The 22,704-nt window shown below is 37.9% G+C and overlaps 2 protein-coding genes and 1 long non-coding RNA gene across 3 annotated transcripts in view; 2 read left to right on the forward strand and 1 right to left on the reverse strand.

Annotated features, from left to right (window-relative positions):
- The window catches only part of LOC114161994 (uncharacterized), a 67,743-nt gene extending 45,708 nt beyond the window's left edge, over positions 1-22,035 (reverse strand). The window contains exons 1-2 of the long non-coding RNA XR_003599118.1: positions 21,962-22,035; positions 21,534-21,637 (exon numbers count right to left, since the gene is read on the reverse strand). This is a non-coding gene — a long non-coding RNA (uncharacterized LOC114161994). The remainder of the gene's footprint in view (positions 1-21,533; positions 21,638-21,961) is intronic.
- Positions 9-18,645, forward strand: LOC114161944 (integrin alpha-D-like). Its single transcript, XM_028045643.1, has 30 exons — positions 9-108; positions 2,114-2,216; positions 2,290-2,390; positions 2,970-3,040; positions 3,119-3,233; positions 3,361-3,488; positions 3,633-3,775; positions 4,611-4,761; positions 4,870-5,020; positions 9,911-9,984; positions 10,078-10,201; positions 10,397-10,533; positions 12,078-12,218; positions 12,308-12,529; positions 12,901-13,034; positions 13,309-13,451; positions 13,526-13,680; positions 13,777-13,902; positions 14,119-14,192; positions 15,301-15,442; positions 15,513-15,611; positions 15,690-15,769; positions 15,849-15,935; positions 16,028-16,097; positions 16,201-16,299; positions 16,376-16,456; positions 16,710-16,820; positions 16,921-17,034; positions 17,118-17,228; positions 18,489-18,645. The coding sequence occupies exons 1-30, from the start codon at positions 72-74 to the stop codon at positions 18,567-18,569; spliced, it is 3,405 nt and encodes a 1,134-aa protein (XP_027901444.1). The 5' UTR covers positions 9-71; the 3' UTR covers positions 18,570-18,645.
- Positions 5,204-14,799, forward strand: LOC114161925 (uncharacterized). Its single transcript, XM_028045594.1, has 2 exons — positions 5,204-9,588; positions 14,786-14,799. The coding sequence occupies exon 1, from the start codon at positions 5,331-5,333 to the stop codon at positions 9,507-9,509; it is 4,179 nt and encodes a 1,392-aa protein (XP_027901395.1). The 5' UTR covers positions 5,204-5,330; the 3' UTR covers positions 9,510-9,588; positions 14,786-14,799.
- Positions 22,036-22,704: the final 669 nt, after the last annotated feature.

Genomic DNA, 22,704 nt, shown 5'->3' on the forward strand with positions numbered 1-22,704 from the left:
CTCTCTCAGTTTAAATTGGTTGACAAGAGAGGAAATCACACTTTTAGTTTGATCTCAATGCCAGAAACACAATGGACTGGAAAATTACTGTGGCACTTTTCTGTTTAGGTAAGGAAAGTTTGTGTCTTCTGATTTTATGCAGACGTTTTAAGTAATCTGCTAGTGTGACAACTAATTATTTGATGGAAGCTGCAGACAGTAAAATAAGTTTCTGTTTTATCTATTATTTCTTGGACGCCTAAAGAACAAGCACAAAAATAACCTAGAAGTATATGACATAAGAACGTTGAAAACAGCTTTTGTACATCATCCAAAGATAAAGTGTAAAGTTTATTATGTTGTGATGGTAGTAGGAGTTTGCTGGTTCAAACCTGCGCTCCTAACTCTGCATCCAGTTTGAATAACTGAATGTGTATGGAGGAATTTTTCTACCATAATCCAAGAGAACACATTTTCAATCTGAAAGCAGAATTTCATCTCTTTTGTTCTCAAAACTTTTAATACTTTTGCTAACATTTTTATTTTGAAAGCAGGACTTCATGTCTTTCTTCTCAAAACATGTAACGCTTGTAATCAAAACTTCTCCTTACTTAGGCTCTGTTCACACTGCAGCCTGAAGTGACCCAATTCTGAATTTTTGTCAAAACGGATTTTTTTTGCCAGGACCGTTCACACTGCCAAACATATGCGACCTGTATGTGTTCTGCAGTGCGAGCGGGCAACAACCTGAAAGTGTCCCGCATGCGCAATAGAGCATCAGCATTCTCAGTGTTCTGCAAACAGTCATAAAAAGAAGAAGAGCTCAGTGTTTGCGGAAGTAAACATGGATGCTAACGGTGGAGCATGGCTTACACATATGAAGTTGTTGTCCGACCGGAGCGGCATATTAACAACGTAATCCTCATATAGTCTGTCATAATTGTTGTTTTTCTTCCCGATTGTGTGTATCAAAACGCAGAATAGTGAGATTTGTTCAGTATCAGTGACGTTCAGTTCAGATGAATGTGACCTGGACGTTAGGTCGCATTTGAATTGGACACGTGTCAGATATGGGTCGCATTCGAAAAGAATCCTTCCTGTCACATTATGTCCAAAAAAAAATTGGATTTAGGTCACTTCAGGTTGCAGTGTGAACACAGCCTTAGTCTCTGCTCGGACTCTCTGCTTACTTACAAAACATTTTCTGCTTGCTTTTGGAACAAAAATGTACCATTGCCTGGCAACCTCTCAGCCAATAAAATAGCTGATTTTCCAACCATCTTTACAACATTCAGGTCTGACTCCATCACTACACCAAGATTTCGGGCTTGATCACTAATTTCACCCTGTAATAACTGAAGCTGTGAGCTGACTAAATTGTTTCACTTTCGGTTCAAAGATAACTTCAATTTTGTTTTGGTTCAGCTGGAGAAAGTTATGGCACATCCAGGTATTTATCTATTCTAACCATCTGTTCAGTGCTTGGATGGGTTCAGAGTCACCAGGTGACACGCTTTGTAGTGAATCAGAAGAGCCAAATCCCATCGAGTGAGAGCCAGCTCCTCCTTTTTTTTACCATTTGCTGCTCAGCTCTCACTCTCAGTTACTTCACCCTGCTCACTGCAGAGATTTGTTTTGATTGGCAAGACGTTGGTCTAATTCGGTTCTAAAAGGATGTAAATCTCACCCCAGGTAACATTACTAATTTTAAAAATATGAAGCTGAATTGATTGTGGAGAAAGAAAATCCAATAAACACAATCCTGTTATACAGGAAACATCCTTCAATATTAGGCAAAAACATCTTAGGGAGCAAAATCCATTTCAGTTTTTAAAGTAAAAAAATAACAAGCCAGTTGCATGATACAGCTTAAATATTAAAACCTGACTGCAATGTTCAACTTACACTGTTAATTTTATTGTTTCTGGTAACAATTGAAAAATTTGGTCTTTAGTGCTTCCTAGTGGTTAAACAAAGACATTGCAGAGCATGTTAGTTCTCTCCTGCAGTCTTCACAAAATATTAGTGTACTCAGTCATTGAAACAGAATAATCTAACAAATAGTAAAAGAAAAACCATAATAGCCTTGAATTAAAGGGATTCTGTGGATTTTTTCTTCTTTTTTTCCCCTCAGTGCTAAAAGCTGCCGTCGGCTTTAATGTTGATTCTGGGTCTTGGAAAATCCTGAGTCAATCTGATGAAAGTTTTGGCTACCAGGTGGTGCAAAGACAATCAGAGTGAGTCAACTTGATTTAATTTTTTAAAACTTTTGTAACATGTTGTAACCAATGTTGTCTGTGTTTCTCTCAGTCTCCTTGTCAGCGCCCCACTACTACAGTACGAAGGGAATAAAAGGGGACGGATATATCAGTGCAACACAGGAGGCAGTTGTAGCAATCTTGATGCTCTAGGTAGGAATCATTTTACTCCTGATATTGTGAATGCACATATTTCACAATAAAGATATTTAAACTTACAAATTTTATAATGTCAAGCATGCAGTCCAGTAAACAAGTATTTCCTCCATCAAACTTATTTGTTTCAGCTGAAGTTTTAATATCAGACAAAGGTAATGTAATATCCAGTGAACATTCAGGTTTAGGGGAAATTATTGGCTTCTCTATTTACTCTGTTTAATGCCAACATTTATTTGATGTCATAAAAAGCAAAAAAAAATCCGTAAGGGTGAAATAATCTTTCTTATTAAAAGGTCAAGCTTACCTTCTCATTTTTATATCTTGTTGCCATTTGATTAAAAATATAGCAGACATTTCCCTTTAACAGCTTCCTTTTTCTTTTTATGGTTTAAGGTTTATGCAGCAACATTCGGCTAAGCCAACCTTTGACCAAACTGGTGTTATAACAGCTTCAGTTGAGAGACATTTAGATTAAAACAAAGTGAAATGCTGCAAATTACTGTAATTTATGGGAACAATTTTGAATGAGTGATAATTTTGTCAAGTCGTCACCACCAGTGATTGTTTTTACAGAGCAAAGAGCTGCTGTCAACATGTCTCTTGGTTTGGCGATGGCAAATGATCCGTCAACACAAAACACAATGGTGAGAGGATGAGATGCAGAAAATGATGACTAAGTAATGGATGAAAATGTAAAGGTATATTATTCACAAATTCCCCAGGTCTGTGGTCCAACCATTCCCAGAGACTGCAAAACTATCACCATGTACAACGGTTTATGCTATGAGCTCAATCCAGATAATACGTCTGTAAAGTCTTACCCGTCTGCCACTGAAGGTAAGTACAGTGAACCTTTTCCATCATAATTATGTCACTGCCTCTGTAAACTGGAGGTTAACTTTCTCATTAGCATACTTGAATAACGCTCAGGAAACCTGTCTGGATCTCTGATTTCTTTTCACAGAGTGTCAAATCCAAGCTGACATTGCATTTCTGCTGGATGGCTCAGGCAGTATAGCTGGTGATGATTTCAGCAGAATGAAAACATTTGTGAAAAATCTGATCAGAACATTCCTGGGAAGAGATACACAGGTGAGACTTATAACTTCATCAAAAACCTTGTTGTTGCTTTTCTAAGTGTACATCTCCTTTAAGGTCATTGCTGCTTTTAATTTACTGTAGTTGATTTTTATTGAAAGTAGTTTTAACTTCATATCCATTTTTTCATTTTTGCAGTTTGCCATTACCCAGTTTTCAAGTTATCCAACAACACATTACTACTTTAACACTTTTCGAACTTCCAACTGGGAATCTCAAATTGACAACATCCTTCAATTAGGTGGAGGAACATATACAGCTAACGCCATAAAAAATGTTGTGTAAGTATTTCTGACGTGTTAGTGTATAGTTCACCAAATTATTTCAATATTATTATGAGAAAGCATAAATAAACAAAATTAAATTTGATCATGAAAAGTTTAGAAAGTCAGTTTTTCTGATTAAAAGACATGTTGTTTTAGGAGGTAATGTAGTTTTTACCCATTAGGAAAAATTATTATGAATGTAACTCGAAAAATATTATAGACAGGTTGATTATTTTTTACTCAGTTCGTTTACATAAAAAGAGCTATACTACTACCCTTGTCTTTAATATATTGTAAGGAAACTAAAACTATTTACTTTTGTCTACTTGATAGTTGCACATATAAAAAAATTAAAGCAAATCAGATGAAACTACTTAATGAAATATGAGAAAAGTAGACTTAAAAGGAGATTAAATCTGTGCACTTATTGCATGATTGTGGGTTAAAATAAAGAAAATGTTTTTAGACAAAGGTATTTGCAGCCCCGATGTGCTAAGGAGCGCTATATAAAGTATTTTCTGCCAGAGGTGGTCAGACTTCATACACAAGTAGCCTCTAGAGTGGTGAGACTTAAATGAATATGTTTTTTAGCAATCGAGTGACCTTACGACTATTACTGCTACTTGTTAAATATTGTGGTTTGTGGTTTTTTTTATTGTTTTCATTTTTAATCCAGGACAATATTAATATTTTCTGAAAACCACAACATTGGTAAAATATAGGCTATGACATGTAGGATGGAAACAACCCAACACTCCAGTTTGTTCACACTACATTTTTTAAAAGAGAGAGAAAACAGGGGCAGCGATGGAGGAACACAAATAATAATAATCATTTAATTTTTTAACAGGGACGACGTCTTCTCACTACAAAGTGGTTCCAGGTCAAATGCGAAAAGAATTTTAATAGTGATTACAGATGGAGCGTCTCATGATCGCCAAAACTTACCAATAGCAACACAGTCAGCTGATCGAAAAAACATTCTTCGATTTGCTATTGGGGTAAGCGTCATCTATTAATTTTCTTTTACAATTACATGCAAACATAAATGTCTGTTTCGAAAAGAACTACTGCAGCATGTTTTACTCACATTGTATTTCTGCCTCTAGGTGGGGAACGCATTCAATAGTCCAGAAGCAAAAAAAGAACTCATAACGATTGCATCTCAACCTGCTGACAATTTTATGTTTGAAGTGGGAAGCTTTGATGCTCTTGACAAAATACGGGACAACTTGCAGGCCAAAATTTTTTCCATTGAAGGTATAAATGTATAATTTAACATCTGAAACATTTGTTAATTTTTCAGCATGATGAATACATTTTGTTTCATAGCTTACAGTGGCTATTTACAAATATGAATCGCAATTTTATTAAATTGCAAAGTAATTGTTACTCTTATTTTTGTTTGTAATACATGTTCATCCGCTAGGGGCACTGTTATGCTAGCAGTATATGTTTTTGCGTTTGTACTCTTCTTCTGCTCTTGTCGTCAGTTAGTGTGTTGTACTTGGCGGAATAAAAGGTGTACAAAGTAACAAGTTATTTTATTGACGAACATTGGTAGCAGAGGATGGTTAGTAACTACAGAGTTCCGCCAACGTTTGAAGAACGAAAGCCTTACGAAAGCTGGAAGAATGAAGTCAACATTTGGACGAGAGTTACAGATTTGGAGAAGAAAAAGCAAGCGCTTGCTGTTGCCCTGGCACTGTCTGGAAGAGCGCGGGACACGGCGATGGAAATTCCGGTAGACGATCTAAATAAAGACACTGGAATGACCACTTTGTTCGCTAAACTAGATGACTTGTTCCTAAAAGAGGAAAAGGACAGGATCTATGAGGCGTACTCGGATTTTGACCGAGTCATAAAAGAAGCTAACATGTCGATGGCGGACTATATTATTGATTTTGAGCAGCGTTACTCGCGTATGAAAAAATACAACATGGAGCTACCTGACGCAGTTTTGGCTTTTAAGCTTTTGGACACCACGTGTTTGGATATAACAGACAGACAGTTGGCTTTAACGGCTTGCTCAGATGTAACATTTGCTTCTATGAAGTCCGCTTTGAAGAGAATATTTGGCGAGAAAAGAGGTGCGGCAGCAGAAGCCATTAGCCAAGAGTCCGTGTTTGCAACGGAGCAACGGCGGCAGAAAGGCAAGTACTGGCGGCAAAGTCCCCGTCAGGAAACTACGCAGCCCGGTACAAACCCGCTGGATAAGTACGGACGACGGTCAAAATGTGCAGTGTGTCAAAGTACTTTCCACTGGGTTAAAAACTGTCCGCACAAAGCTGATAGTGTTAAAATTGCTGAGGATGCAAAAGACGTGGAAGAGTGTAATCTAACTCTATACACCAAAGAATCACCAACAGATGCAGAAATATTCATGACAGAATGTTTTGGCTCGGCAATAATAGACACTGCTTGCACCAGGACAGTTTGTGGCCAAGAGTGGCTGGACAACTACAGTACTGTACTACAAAAGAAAAGTGTGAAGATTATGAAAGAGACAGAAACACAAAGTCACAGGCCCTTCAAGTTTGGAGATGGAAAAATCGTCTACTCCATCAAAAAGGTAAAGTTACCTGCTAAAATCGGCAACACAAAGTGTAATATAGAAACTGAAGTAGTACCTGCTAACATCCCGCTGCTTCTGAGTAAAGCCTCATTGAAAAGGGCAGGGACTGTTTTGGACATGGAAAAGGACAGTGCAGTGATGTTTAACCAGCCTGTCAAACTGGACTTTACTAGTTCAGGTCATTACTGTGTGAACATTGTGGACAGTGACAATAGAAATTTTATTCACTCTGATAAGCTATTAGAAGCTACTGAGGAAGAAATACTGACTGCAACAGACAAGATGAACACAAGTGAAAAGATGAAAGTTCTGGAGAAACTTCATAAGCAGTTTGGACATGCCTCTGCTGATAAAATACAGAGACTTTTGACTAATTCTGGCAACAGGGACACAGAATGTGACAGCCTGCTGAAAAAGATCGTGAACCAGTGTGAAGTGTGTCAAAAATATTGTAAGACCAAACCAAAACCTGCTGTCGGCTTACCGTTGGCATCTACATACAATGAAACAGTTGCTGTAGATCTGCACGAACTTGAACCTGGGGTTTGGTACCTACACATTATTGACCAGTTCACCCGTTTCAGTGCTGGTAGTGTCTTAACCACCAAGAGGTCTTCTGAAATAGTCAAACGTTTTATCCATGATTGGATCAGTGTGCATGGCCCACCACAAAAGTTGTTCAGTGATAATGGTGGTGAGTTTAATAACGAGGAAGTGAGAGACATGGCCGAGAACTTTAATATTGAAGTTAAGACAACACCTGCCTACAGTCCGTGGAGCAATGGACTGTTAGAGCGCCATAATCAAACTCTGACGGAGATCCTACTGAAAGTCAAAGCAAGTACTGGATGTGACTGGAGCACTGCCATGGACTGGGCACTGATGGCAAAGAACTCTATGCAAAGTGTCCATGGATACAGCCCACATCAGCTGGTGTTTGGGCAGAATCCCAACCTGCCCTCTGTATTAATAGACAAAGTTCCAGCTCTAGAGGGCACCACCAAGAGTGAATGGGTTGCCAAGCACATTTCAGCCCTGCATGCTGCAAGAAAAGCTTTTACAGAAGCAGAATGTTCAGAAAGGATACGCAGAACATTAAAGAAACAGCTGCGGCCCATAGACGAGCGATATGAAACTGGAGACAAAGTCTTTTACAAAAGAGTGGATTGTCCAGAATGGAAAGGACCAGGAGTGGTGATTGGTCAAGATGGTGCAGTCGTTTTTGTTAGACACGGCGGCACCTGTGTCAGAGTGCATCAACTCAGATTGAGAAAAGTTACTCACGAGAATGAAGCACCTCAGATTACCTGCAATGAGGAGAACATTCAAGGACAACATACAGTGGACATCATTGAAGAGAATGGAGGAGGAGACACTATTGCAGTAAGTCCTGAGAATTATCCTGCTCCTAAAAATACAGAGGCCATGAGACAGCACACTGGGAACACCATCATAAAGACAGGTCAAATTGTGACATTCAGAAATGCAGAGGGTGTCTCACGAAAAGCCAAAGTGTTGGGCCGTGCTGGCAAAGCAACTGGAAAATACAAGAACTGGTTTAACTTGGAGCTGCTTGAGCCTGCAGGAGTGGCTGGCAACAGTGAATCAGCAGATCTGTCACAGTTGGAGGATCTTCACGTCCAGGCAGATGCTGAGGATACGGATACGCACGAGGATGTTTTTGTGAGTAAGGACATGTCGTTTGATGAAGCGAAGAAAAATGAAATAAAAAGCTGGAAACAGAACCAAGTGTTTGAAGAAATTGAGGACAAAGGACAAAAGTGTGTCTCCACTCGTTGGGTGTGCTCTCTGAAAGAGACTGAAAATGGAATAATACCAAAAGCAAGACTTGTTGCAAGAGGATTTGAGGAGCTACAAGTTTCTGACCTACAAAAGGACTCTCCAACCTGTGCCTCAGAGTCACTGAGACTCCTGGTGGCAGTTATATGTCAAAAACAATGGGAACTTCACTCTATGGACATTAAATCTGCCTTTTTACAAGGAATGCAACTGTCTAGAGACATTTTCATCAAACCTCCCCCAGAGGCTAATAGAACAGGTGTGCTTTGGAAACTGAGAAAATGTGTGTATGGTTTAGCTGATGCTTCACTGTATTGGTATAACAGGGTAAAAACCATCATGATTGAAGCAGGAGGCGTTGTGTCTAAGGTTGACCCTGCAGTTTTCTATTGGCTGGATGAGCACAAAAATGTAACTGGTGTACTTGCTTGTCATGTTGATGATTTTATATGGGGTGGATCACACATGTTTTCAGAGTCAGTCATACCTCACCTGAGGTCAAAGTTCAGTGTTGGCCGTGAAGCACACAATAGTTTTTCCTATGTGGGGGTAGATCTTGTTACTAAAGGTAAGAAGGTACAAATACACCAAGAAACATACATTCAGCACCTGCAGTCCATACACCTCTCACCCTCACGAGCAGCAGAGTCAGCTTCACCTCTCACTGAAAAGGAGACAGAGCAGCTCAGATCGAAGATAGGCCAACTTCTTTGGGTGGCGAGACAGAGCAGGCCTGATGCCATGTTTGATGCTAGCAATTTAACATCTCGTCTCAAACATGCTACAGTACAGACCATTAATGAAGCAAACAGAGTTGTGTGTAAGCTCAAGGCCAAGTCAGTTGAATTGAATTTCCAACACCTTGGGGAAGACAGTAACTTAAGGATGGTTACATTCACTGATGCATCCTTTGGAAATCTTTTAGATGGGGGTACTCAAGGTGGGCACTTCATCGTTTTGATGGGTGACAATGGGCAGTTCTCTCCCATTTCATGGCAGTCAAAGAGAATTAAGAGAATTGTCAGAAGCACGCTGGCAGGTGAAACACTCGCTATGTCTGAGGGGATTGATAATGCCATTTTTCTTTCCACACTCTTTTCTGAACTCAGTGCTGGTAGTACTGCTTGTCCTCCACCTATAATGTGTGTGACCGATAATTTCTCTCTTGTAGATGCACTTAAGTCAACTAAGTTTGTTACAGAGAAAAGGTTGCGCCTGGAAATCAGTTCAATTAAAGAGCTGATTCAAACTAAGAAAGTTCAAGTGTTGTGGTCTCAAACAAAAGACCAACTCGCAGACTGTTTAACAAAGAAGGGAGCATCCACAACCTCACTCCTTAAGGCTCTTTATGAAGGACATTGGATTCTTCAATAAATTCATTTACAAGATGTTTCACGTTCCATCATGTTGAAACTGTACTAACAAAATCCTTAATGGATGTGCTTTGTCATGAGTCTTAAAAAATATTTGTAATTTATTTTTATTTTTTTCTTTTAAGAAAAGTGGGAGATTGTTACTCTTATTTTTGTTTGTAATACATGTTCATCCGCTAGGGGCACTGTTATGCGAGCAGTATATGTTTTTGCGTTTGTACTCTTCTTCTGCTCTTGTCGTCAGTTAGTGTGTTGTACTTGGCGGAATAAAAGGTGTACAAAGTAACAAGTTATTTTATTGACGAACAGTAATGACTATATTTAAGTTACTGTTGTGCTCTGTGGTGTAGAGGAACTAAAGAACTCTGTAAAAATAACATTTAATTTGTTTTGAATTTACAGGATCACAAACTGATGGAGAGACACTGAAACAGGAAATGTCTCAAGAAGGCTTCAGAGCAGCTTATGTGTCTGGGGTAAATAACATCAAAGTAAAAATTTCAGAGTATTACAGTATTAAAAACAACCCATATTTGAAATAAAATGTTCTCTCTGTTCTTGCATTGTAGTATATTCAGATGACTATGGTTGGTGCTAACCAGTGGAAAGGAGGCTACAAGAAATACTTGCTTAGTAATGTTTTAAACAACGCCACATTTGAGCCACCATCCATTGAGCCTGACAGTTACCTTGGTAAGTACAGGACAGAAATGTGACTTTTTCTGTGCGATATCAGAAAAAGTCAGACCCAGATAGCTGCTGTTTGTCTATTAAAAAGTCAAATGTAGATATTTCAATCTGTTTCACAACTTTACTGCCCAAAACATTTAAACATTCCGAAAAACCATTTTCCCTGATGTCTCTGACTATTTAACCATTAAACTGCAGGTTATTCTATGGCTGTTGCTAAAACCGGTTATGGTCCACTGACAATTCTTGGTGCTCCAAGAAATCAACACAAAGGAGTTGTTATGACAGTTTTCAATGAAAAACTGGAAGATCAAATAAGACCCTTTCAATCACAGGTAGGTACAGTACATCCATACAGTACGTACACGTAATGCGTTACTTTGTAAGTCGTTACTGACATCGGACCACTTCTTTCAATAATCTACCGCGTTGCTATTTCAAATCCAGTAATCAGATTAAAGTTACTTGTCCAAAACACTGTGCGTTACAATTTTTTTTTTCTTATATTTAATTTTATTTTCTCTGTGCGTCTTGGGGAGTGATTGCCGTTTCTATGCGACAGTCAGCAGTTGATCGTATGCCGCGACACATATGTAAACAATGGAGGGAGGAGAGAGATGCGCATTTTGTTGCTGGCAAAACAGGAACTATTTTGAGTTTCTGTCGCCAAGTCCGATTATTATAAGTGGCTTTGGGCTTGTTTTTTTGTAAAGTCTCTAGCAAATTTAATGAGTTGAGGGTTAGTTTTGGGCTTGTTTTTGAACGCTTATTTGGGCTTGGAAATAAGCATTAACACATAATAAGCCGCATAATTTGTCTGGCCTGAAGAGTTTTTGTCAGGCCTTCCAATCCCATCATTTCCCGGATGATCCGTCCCGTAGTGCCTTTAATGTCAAGTTAATATATTTGCTGTGAATGACGTCAAGCTTCGCGCTGCGCTACAACAAACTACCAACATCGAGATTAATATGAACAGCGCAATCAATGTAAAAACAACCACCGTGTCTGTAGTGTTGTGCAACTAAATGTCATTATAACCTTTAATATTAAGATAAGTGTCACAAATCTGTGCAGCAGCCATCTGAATGTGGAGCCGCAGGAGGAGCGAGGGCTCTGACAGTAAATACAGGGCCGTACCACAGAACCTGGAGGATGGGGCAGGGAGGTGTGGCGTGTCTATTTAGAGTTTTCCAGATACAAAAATTACTAAGGTATTTTTTATACTGTTGTAACCATTAAACAATCTCCCCTTCAGTTCAACCTTAAAAGTGGAGATACCCTGTTCATGTTATCATTATGAAATAACTTGCAACTAAGTATTGGCAAAGATCAATGTAATTTTCACAAGTGGCGGAATATTATTGTCAGCACCTGCTGAAAGTAACTAAAAAAGTTACTTTTAATGTAACTTAAGTTACTTTCCAAATCAAGTAACCAGTAATCAAAGTTACTTTTTCGAGGAGTAATCAGTAATCCCATTAGTTACTTTTTCAAAGTAAAGTAACTATGCCATCGCTGATTACATCCATTTAATAAAAAGACGAACAACTATTTTTTTTCTCTTTCTGGCATTAAATTAGATAAAACTATTTTTGTTGTAAGCCATCTATGAAAACCAAAGCTGTTTTTATTTGCTAAATGCCAAATTCCTTTGTACTTATACAACTAAGCTGTACATTTGTTGACATTCTTAGTGACAAAGAGAATTAATTGAACAGAGGGTAGGGTACATGTTTCATGAGTCTTGGGACCCATTAGTTAACAACACCGGTCTTGTTACTGAACGATATTGCTGAACTATTGTGATCAGATTATGAGACCAACTGTGTAAAAAAATGAAGGCTTGTTTCTGATGACCATTTCTTCTTGTTTTTTCCAGACTGGTGAATATTTTGGGGCTGAGGTTTGTGCCATGGATGTGGATTCTGATGGTGTGACTGATCTAATCCTCATATCCTCTCCGATGTACAAAGACGTTGATAGAGAAGGACGAGTTTATGTCTGTGAATTAAGTCGTTTGGTAAATGCCAAGTCATTTATGTTCATTTATTTAACCTCCTGTTAAATTTTGGCATAAATAAAGATTTTCTCATCCCCTCATTTTTCCAGAGTGTGGTTTGTTATTTTGATAATCCATTACAAATAACCACACTAAGAGGTGATGTGTCTGTCAGAGGGAGGTTTGGCTCGTCTCTTGCTGTTCTGCCTGATATAAATGCAGACACATTCAATGATTTGGCTGTTGGAGCTCCTTTGGAGAATGATGGCCAAGGCAGCATCTACATATTCCAAGGAGAAGGAGGAAGAAAAATAAATCCTACTTATTCACAGGTGAGCAAAACACAAATTACTAAATGTTTTGTTTTTCAAAATGTGTTGAACCTTCACAGATGGTAGGGTCTTTATTGAATAGAGTTTTCTTTGTTCTTCACATTATTCTGTAAGTTCTCTCCAGGTACTCTGGCTTCCTCTGATAGTCTAAGATCACAATTGTTAGGTTTATTGGCTACTCTCAATTTCACTAGAAATTGTATTCATTACATCTTACACAATGCTCGCATTAGGTTAAGTCCTAATGCACCAGCCTAATGGGGGGTATGTTAGTGACCTTTACTCCCAGCCACACTTTGACTCTGAAAAGACAAGCTAATAAAAAAACTGATGGATGAACTTGATAAAGCACAATGTTTCTCATTACACAGAGAATTGCTGCATCTGCCGTCCAATCAGGCCTGAAGTTATTTGGCATCTCAATCAGTCAGTCTTCCTACGACCACAGTGGTGATGGACTTACTGACTTAGCAGTGGGTTCAAAGGGAAAAGTTGTCATACTCAGGTAAGTTCCCATTATGACTATTTATTAACACACATCTTCTGTAATTGAACAAATTCGGTTTCATTTGCAACCTAAACATGTTTACATGTTAGTATTGTATTTCCTTTTAATTCCTGTAAAGCACTTTGTATTGGCTTGTTGCTGAAAATGTGCTATATAAATAAAATTACCTTTACCTTTAAGAGGATAAAAACTCCAAATGTTTATATCCTCAATGAAGTTGTTACTTGCTTCACAATCTCAAAACAAACAACATGGCCTTTTCTGTTTCTAGATCCAGACCAGTTGTAACAGTGACTGCCACTGTGTCGTTCAACCCAAATTTGATCCCGACTCAAAACCCAGACTGTTCAGAACCACTGCCAAGCAATGCTACTGTCTGCTTTACTATGAGCAAACTGTCTAATGTGAATGAAGGTACATTTCTTTAGTTTTTCTATTTGTCCAGCCTTTTATTTCAGAAATTTTAACAAACAAAACACATCTTGCAGCTCAAGCACAGGTTAATTTCACTTTAACGTTGGACGCAAATCGTAAGATACCAAACAACCGAGCTGAGATCAGCAAGGATGTGAGGCACAAGAGTGGATCTCTTAATCTTAATTTAAATAGGAAAGAATGCATTGATGTGGACTTTTTTATTGAGGTAAGTCCTAATGGAAATATTAAAGTAATCTTATTACAACTATATAAGATTCAACTGTTTCTTAATTAATCACCTTTCTATCTCAATGCCTTGCAGTCTTGTCCAGAAGATGCTCTCAATCCACTCAATAATGAGCTCAGATTCACGTTTGGTGGTTTACCTTCTGGCTCAAACCCTAGACCAAGCCTTTCTCCACAGGTTCAAACCACAACATTTCATTATGTGAGTAAATCCTGTACATTCTGAATCTGAACAGAAAGATCTTTACTGACATCAAATATCTTACTTCCCACAACTGATTGACGAGTTCCTTTCATGGTTACCAGTATGACCGTTTCAGACAAAACATTACATCACAAAGTAATTTCAAAAACATATTGAGCTAAATGTAAATTTTTGTTTGAGCAGATCTGTTTAATAGTTCATTGTCCTCCACAGATTGGGTTTGAGATCAGTTGTGGAGCTGATGAAGTGTGTGAAGATAACTTGAAGGTGGATTTTAACTTCACCAAGTAAGAGATTTGTTTCTGGAAGTAAAGCCTTGATATGTCCGGTGAACTATACACATTATGTCTGCAAAACTTATACATTTGTATTTGTATGGCAAATTGTTTTGGATTTATCATGAGATTACTGGCATATTGCGACAGGTTAACTGACAAACGACTCTTCACTCTTCCCCTGTTGCTGGGCAAGTCTGTGAACGTATGAACTCTCACTGTGTTTCTTTTAGGCGTAAATCGCTTCATAATATTCATCATCTCCTGTGAATGTAAAGGTGCTAAATATTAGCTCTGCCTCATTGCCCGTCACATAAAAAAGTGTATTTACTTGTACTTCAGCATTTTCCCAATCAAGCTATGTAGCAATGCCATAATGACGGCTGGGCAAAGTCCGACGGCTCCAGCGCATTACACGCCGCCAGTTTGATGCTTAAATCCTTCCCTTTACTGACTTCTGACACCATGTCAAGAACTGATTAATTTCCACCCAGTAACATTTAGTTTTGCTCTTTACAAAAGAGTAAAAGACAAGGGCCATTAGTCTCAAGTCCAGATTCTTCTCCGTTTTACATCTCTTTGTCTTATTCTGCTGTGCCCCCTAGTGGTTAGGAACAGAACAACTATGTATTTTTCTTCCTATTATTATTTTCATTTTTTTACGACGGTTGGAAAGCAAGGTTTAGATGTGCATTACCACCATCTATTGGAATGGAGTGTGGATCTATATGCAAATTTTAAAACTAAAAGTAAACAAATAACAATAAAAGAAGAAAAATAAATCAGAAAAAGAAAAGTAAGTAACCACATTCTCTCTATTAATTTTACTTAAGTTGCCCTAACAAAAAACAATAAGATTCAAAACAGAAAAGTTTATACAAAAAGGCTTGTATGTTCAACTGTAATTGGTTTTTCTGTAATCTACATACCAGTTCCTTTCTCTCAATTGAAAACTTGGGACAGAACAATAAGACATCTTTGACTGTCTCTTGAAAACAAAAATCACATTTTCCAGTGGGACGTTTTTCCATTTTAAATAATCTACTATTTAACACTGTCTGACCAAAATGTAGACTGGATAGTAAATGATATCACAATCTTTATGCACCTGTCGTTTCAGATCCTCAGTGGTTAAAGTCGGCATAGATGAACTTTTGAATGTGACTGTCTTTGTGAAGAACAGAGGAGAAAACTCGTACAACAGTCGCATTACTCTCACATACCCAGTTGGGCTCTCCTACAGGAAGGTTACACCTCTGGAAGTAAGGCACTAATATTAATTTATGTTGGTGAAGCTGCTGCAACAAGCTGATAATCTGTGTTTTATTGCAGGGAAGAATTGAATGCAACTCTGTGGACAGTGAGGATGGTGTAACAAAAGGAAAGACAGTCTGTAGCGTCGACAAACCAATATTCAAAAGCAACTCCATGGTTAGTTTGTGCTGCTGCTTCACTCATTATTTAACTAAAAGAGGAAGTCGTCTGATCCCTCTTTCATTTCCTTTTTAGGCAATCTTCATCGTCTCATATGGTTTCAACACCAATAGAGGTCTTAGTAGAAAGATCGAAGTGACTGCGAAGGCCACCAGGTGCAACTCAAAGAGTTTAAGGTGCAGCTCTTTGATGCTGGACTTTTAACTAATTTTTTATTTGATCTTTCTCTTATAGTGACAATGAGCGTCACTCCTCTTCTAGTGAGGTCGACAAAAAACAGGAGATTGATGTCAAGTACAGTGTTTTTGTCACAATTGAAAGGTTTGTTAACTCAAGCAAATAATTTATTATTTAAAAAATCCACAATAGTTTCAATATATTTTATTAAATGAATGCATGAAATGTATGCTCAGCTCCCTCAGCTACAACAATTTCACATTTGGCGAAAATGCTGCTCAAAAACCACTTGAGCAAAAAATAAAGGTAAAAAAAGATTTCTCTCAGATCGGATCAGAAATATCTTCTATATTCAAGAACAGTCATTATATAATTTGGGTTCTTTGTGTTTTATTCCCACTTCTTTTAGGTTTTTAACACTATCAGACCACTAAATTTGACTGTGGTGATCAAAGTTCCTGTAAAACTTGGTGGCAAAGACATCTGGATGGACATGAGCAGTTTTCAGGTGACAAATGGTACAAACTAGAACTGATTAAATGTAAATAATACTTAAAACTGATGAGATGGAGCTCTGTTTTCAGATTCCAGACTGTCAGAGCAGCAGAGATGAAGAACCCACTGTCACTGATTTTGTTGATAAGATAAAAGAAAAGAAAATATTGGTAAGTATGTCTTTATGCAGTGTTTCTTCATAAAGGAGTAGCTCTTTAAAGTTTATATAAATGTTATGCTATTTCCAAATAGTTTCCACACAATGTGACATTTCAACTTTAATTTAATCAGATGTTTTATTGTGTTCATTTCAAAGAACTAATTAATACTTTCTTAAACTGTCTTTTTTTATTCAGTTTTTGCATTAAGTCTTCTGAAATTCCCACAGTTAATCAACATCATGCATCTTTAATTTTGGTACAGGACTGCACCGTAGCAAAGTGCAGAGTGTTCAGGTGCTACCAGTTCATGGAAAGGAACAAGGACAAAACGTACACCATCTCTGCAAACATCAGCTCAGGATGGATAGAACAGGTAATTGATGTGAAGTTGATGTAGATGCGCTGACTAGCTTGTAAATTGTAAAAAAAAAAGAATAAAAAAGCTCATCGTCCCTGATGTGTTTCTCTCTCAGATCGGACTTTCATCTGCGAAGTTCCTCCTGACCAGTACAGCCAGTCTAGAGTATGATGAGAACCAGTATATCTTCTTCTCTACAGCCTCTAACAGTGACCCTCCTGTTCACAAGGTGACAGCATGTTGCCATCAACATCTTAGTACCAATCAGACCTTAAGGGTTTTATTTGAAACGTCTAAACCTCTCAATTTCAGATTGAAGCAGAGGTAGAAGTGTTTCCTAAACCAGATTTCACTAAAGAGATTATAGGAGGATCTCTGGGAGGGTTGGCCTTTCTGGCTTTACTTACTGCCGGTCTGTATAAGGTGAGTCAACTAAGATTTTCTTTAAATCCCTGTACACACTGTACACTCTGTACAATGGCTGCTGGAAAAGACAAGCATTTTAACCTAGAATTTAAAAATCACTTACTACATTCTTGTTGGTCGTGCAGGAGGTTCTTCTGCTTTTCTAAAATGTACAACTGTATAATTGCACAACAGTTTGCAACCATCTTCATGTGCAAGTGTAAATGTGCAGTTGGGGGGGGGATGGTTAGCAGCAGCTTCTGTGGATTTAAAGTGACCTTAAAATAGCTCATTCTGAAAAGAGCTCTAACTAGAACTAACCAGACTGAACACTCACTATCTAATGCTGCGTTCAAACGCGTTTTGCATGTCAACAACACATCTGACATGTGCACGTCGAAGTCAGACGCTTGACATTTTGCTGTAGACCCACGTTAACATTGCGGTAGATGCACATTGGGATGAGCCGTTGTTTTCAATTGCCGTATTTGTACAATGACGCATAAAATTGAGAGTGGCACCAAAATATCATATAGTGAAATCTTCTGCAATCTTAACGGAGGCTCAGATGTCTGCTGAACCTTTTGTGTTCAGTTTTTATTGAAGAAAAGCCTCAACAGTTGGTAATGGCATGACGCACATTAGGAGGAGCCTCTTGTCATTTTGCCCCTCCCAGTTATTTTGAACAATGGCGGCTGAAATGTTGAGTTCCTTGGCTTTATTTATGGAAATCAACAAAATGCTGTCGTGAATTCACCAGATAATTCAAAGGTGTTGTGAATTTGGTGAGTTTCAGGAGCTAGCTGGATGCTGATATTAGCTCTATTTTTGTCTCACCTGAACCCAGTTTGATGATAACCCGCAGCGGTGCCTGCATCTCCTGGCAGGACATCAACTGCAGACCACTAAGTCACTTAGCAGAGTCTCTCTGATTGGTTGACTCTCTGCTCTAGCGGCAATATTTCATATTTTCCAACACCAGCTTCAGCTGCGTTGGACCCGCTTGACACTCAAAACGCTTTAACCATGCAGTGCTAGACGCGCAACGCTTAAAATAAACTTTGAATGTAAACCAAACGCCCTTGATGCTCAAATCATGCTCAGTCTGAATGCAGCATAAGAATTATTTTGTGCAAAGGTTTGCATAGCTCATAGAAATATCCTAACCTGTTCAAGAAAGCATAATAGGTCAGCTTTACATGTTTATTGTATGTCTACCAGCATTTATCTTGCCACACATAATTTTCATTCTACTCTCCTTCCTGTTTTTCCTCTCAGGCTGGATTTTTCAAGAGCAAATATAATGATATGATTAATAAAAATGCAGAAGCTGAAGGAGACGCACCAGCGGAGGGATGAAATTCCCTCTTACTTGTCATGTCCATGCAGTACCTTTGTACAGAAACTATTATCGATCAATTTATTCAGGCTTTTCCATCAACTGCTTTTATTTTATTTTTAAAATTGAGAAAATTATTGACGCTATTGCTCCCGTTACAACAAAAGTAATCTCTGGGAATCATAAACCACCTTGGAGAAATTTTGAGTCGAAGAGTGCCGAAAAGCAGAACATCAGTGGGGTAAAAGTAAACTACAAGCCCATTTAGATATCTACAAACTCAAAATCTTTAATTTTGAACTGAGAAAAGCTAGACAGCTTTTTTTCAAATATAATTTCTACCTCTATCAACAACTCTTGTGCTGTTTCCATTGTTGACAGGTTGACAAATCCACCTTCTTCGGTTAAACGTGAATTTTTCTCTTATAAGGCCTATCACAAATTTGCCACCTTCTTTATAAACAAAATGGTGAAAATAACAACATGCTTTAAGCTGCTTGAAGGCTAAAAACAGTGTCTGTGTTCGGCAAAACCATGTAAATAGCTTTGTTTAGAAATAAATAATATATGCAATATAAACATTTTTCTTGTGTTGTGTTGTGTTATTGATCAAAACAGATATTTTAAGAAAATTAATGATTAGATTTTCTTGTCCTGTTCATCTTTTGTTGTATTAATGTGTAATGTGATAAATGGAAACAAACAGCCAGACATATTTAAATCTTTAAAGACTGATGTAAGAATTACCCCAAAAACCATTTAAGAATCTGTTTAACGGATAAAAATCCAACAAAAATAAATTCCACCAGTAGTTTCCAGCAGATATAATTTATACTGTTATAAACAAATATTTTAGTATTCAAGTAATCTATCAAGTATTCTTACAATTGATCGAGAAATCGGATAAAAACAATTCATAAAATAAAATATTAGTAAATCTAACATAACAGCAGTGTTGCTTTAAGATATCAACATCAGTCTATTTTTTTATATTTTAGTATACCTATTAGTTACTTTTCTAGTTTAGAAAATTAACCTGCAACAATAATAGCTCACTTTCTAAGATAACCTGAATAAAGGTTATAAAAAAATCTGAAATTATATCCAACTTAATAATTAAGAGGCAGGCTTACAAATGTCTACACTCCAGCTTTTATTTTATGCATTCATCTTCAGTCAATATAATAGATGAACTCTCACTTTGCCCAGCAATTTATAGCTTTTATGTCCATGTAAACGACTGGATTCGACCCCTTCGTTCGTCACACAGAAACACCTCTACCAGCTACGCACCGCCACAATGCACTCTGCCACCCATTTGCTGAGACCAGGATAATATGAAATTTATTTTCCGGTTTGTCCATAAAGCTACACTTACGTTAAGCATCAACTACAGCGCAGCCAACCTCAGTGTTTAATCTATCAACTCACCTGTATAAACACACATGATGCGCTCTTTCACGCCGTTCGCTCTGGACCGGCCATCACACAGCAGCTCCGGGAAGAGGAAGGCTGCCGTACTCCAGGTATCGCGCCAGTTGTTTTAAGGATGCTTATTGATTGCCCGAAAAGAAGAAAAACCCAGACATGATCATTTTAATAATCAAGGTACTCCAATCATTCAAGGAATGGTTACAGCCCTACTTTATACTTTTAGTTAAATAATTTTCTAAAAATAGTTCTTCGACTTGAAATGGCTTAATTATTTAAATAATTCTAATTATGCAGTCGTACTTCTACTTGAGTAACAGTTTATCAATATCATTTTACCTCTGCTGGCAGCTACTTGAGGAGTCCTGGAAGTTGCTGAATATCTGTAAATAAACAACGAAACAATATTAGCTAACATAAACTTAACCAGTACGTAGAGACAGCAATCCTGCGATAAAGTTGAGTCACGTCCGAGACTGCGTAAACGCATAAATATAGGAAACGTGTAACCCATAGTGATGTCGGCCATTACACACTAACAACAGTTAGTAAAGACACACCAGTGACAAATAATTCTGAACAAGTTTATGTGAAAACTAACCACGGTCCTACAAGATTCCTTTATTGACTATTTTACATCAAATTTACCCCGAGTCACAATTTGTCCCTGCTTTCAGTCAAACGATTTAAACAATCCACCGTAAAGAAAAAAAAACAGCAACTGTAGTCACTGATTCAAATGTTCTGCTTCAAATACGCACATAGTACATTGTATAATACACTCTGGAAACTTTTGAGTCATCAAACAAGTCAACATTTATATTAGGGACACAAAACAAATAGTAAATAATAGTTTTACTTACATTTCACGTGGAGGCTCCAGAGTCAGTGGCAGTGTGGCGGTTAACGTCCTGTGTCTGAACCGCTTTGAGCGCATTTGTAAACCAGAAACCTACCTTCTGGATGAGTAATATTACGACGTACGACCCAAAATACTTGAGTAGATTTTATGATATTTTGTTGCACTTTTTCCTATTGTTATGACTGGCTCAAGGTCATAACAATAACGGGAGACCATGCAGGGATTAAAGTGCATAAAAAGGAATGTTTATTAACACAAACAACAATGGATTGAGGATGTCAGTATCAGTATCAGTGGTGTAATGCAAATGCTTGGATGTGGTGTATGAGTGCATATGGAATTGTTGAAGTGCAAAAACAAAGACAAACTCAAATGTGCAAAAGGAGGGGAGCTGAGGCCTGGCAACAAAACACCGCAAGCATCAAGGCAGAGTGGACGCTGAAGGCGACCCAGAAGGTGGAGACAGCCAGGTTTAAATGCTCTGTGCTTCAAATGAATAAAATCAGCAGCACCTGTAAAGGTCAGGAGCACAAAGACAGACAACAAGACACGTGCAACCCAGCCCATAAGGCCCAGGGCCATAACACCTATCCACAAATAGGTGCTGTTAACAGGATTTACCCACTATAATAAAGTTGATTTGATGCCTTATATAATTTTAACTGATATGAAATGGATTGTATTTACGAACCTCAAAAATCCTTTTTCTTCCAGTGTGGTCATCAGCAGATTTAAGATGGTTTTCTGAAGAGCTGGGTATACAGCAATGCATTCTGTTACAGAACAGAGCAGTTTCTGAAAATACAGAAATAAAAAAAACAGCTCTTAAATACAGGAAATAAACATGTGAGTAAAGAAACCTATTCCTCAGGATAAATCGACTTTGTCATAAATGCTGTTTTAACCTGAACAATGTCTGGCTAACTGCTGAAGGCTAACGGCTCAAGGTTAACGGCTCAAAGCTAATGGCTAATTTAGCTTTAATGATAAATCACGCCCATACTAACAACAAAGAGACATTTTAAAGATTACAAACATACACCGGCAGCTAAACAGTACCGTCAAAAGTGATAATTAACATCAACACATTCATATCACATGATTACTAACGTTCCTCACATCTTCAGTGACCTCTTCACCGCCATTACGCAGATCGGGTCTAGAACGTGAAGAAAGAGGAAACTGCATAAAACACCTTCAAAATAAAAGCATAAATATGAAAACATTAACTGCTTGAAATTATTAACAATGTTACTTAACACATGGTGTTTGCGAAACAGAACAAGTGCACCATTCGTGTTTATTGACGCCTATGGACGGTAAGCTCACGAATGAAAATTACAAAAACTATTAGCTTTCGTGACAATAATAAAATTACACTGTGTTTATTCATGCAAAATAAGGTATACTTTGTGCTTAAACTACTAAAATAGTTTAAACCGTTATAAGTGTTTTTAAGAGGGGTTTCAGAGGGGGAATAGCAAATTCCAGCTATTCGTAGGTGGCTGTGGTCTCTAAGCCCCACAAGTACTAGTGGGATTGCACTTTAGTTTCTAACTGTCACCTTGGAGCACGAAAGGTTTGAATTCCAGTCTTTGGTCTTTCTCCATGAAGTTTACATGTTCTCCCCGTCCATGCATGAGTTCGCTGTGGGTCACTCGGGTTTCCTCCCACAGCCCAAAAAATACAACTCTTAAGTAAATTGGTCTGACTGCTGGAGATAGGCAGTAATGAATTGAAGTAATGACAAATTACAAACCAGATTGGAATTAATTAACTAGTGGGGGGAAAAAAACTAAGTGTTGCGTCTCAATGTTATGTTTAGTTTCTGTTTGGATGTAATGGACTTGAACCAGAAGACC

This window comes from Xiphophorus couchianus, chromosome 2 (assembly GCF_001444195.1).
Source record: "Xiphophorus couchianus chromosome 2, X_couchianus-1.0, whole genome shotgun sequence".
In the NCBI taxonomy this organism is placed as follows: Eukaryota; Metazoa; Chordata; class Actinopteri; order Cyprinodontiformes; family Poeciliidae; genus Xiphophorus; species Xiphophorus couchianus.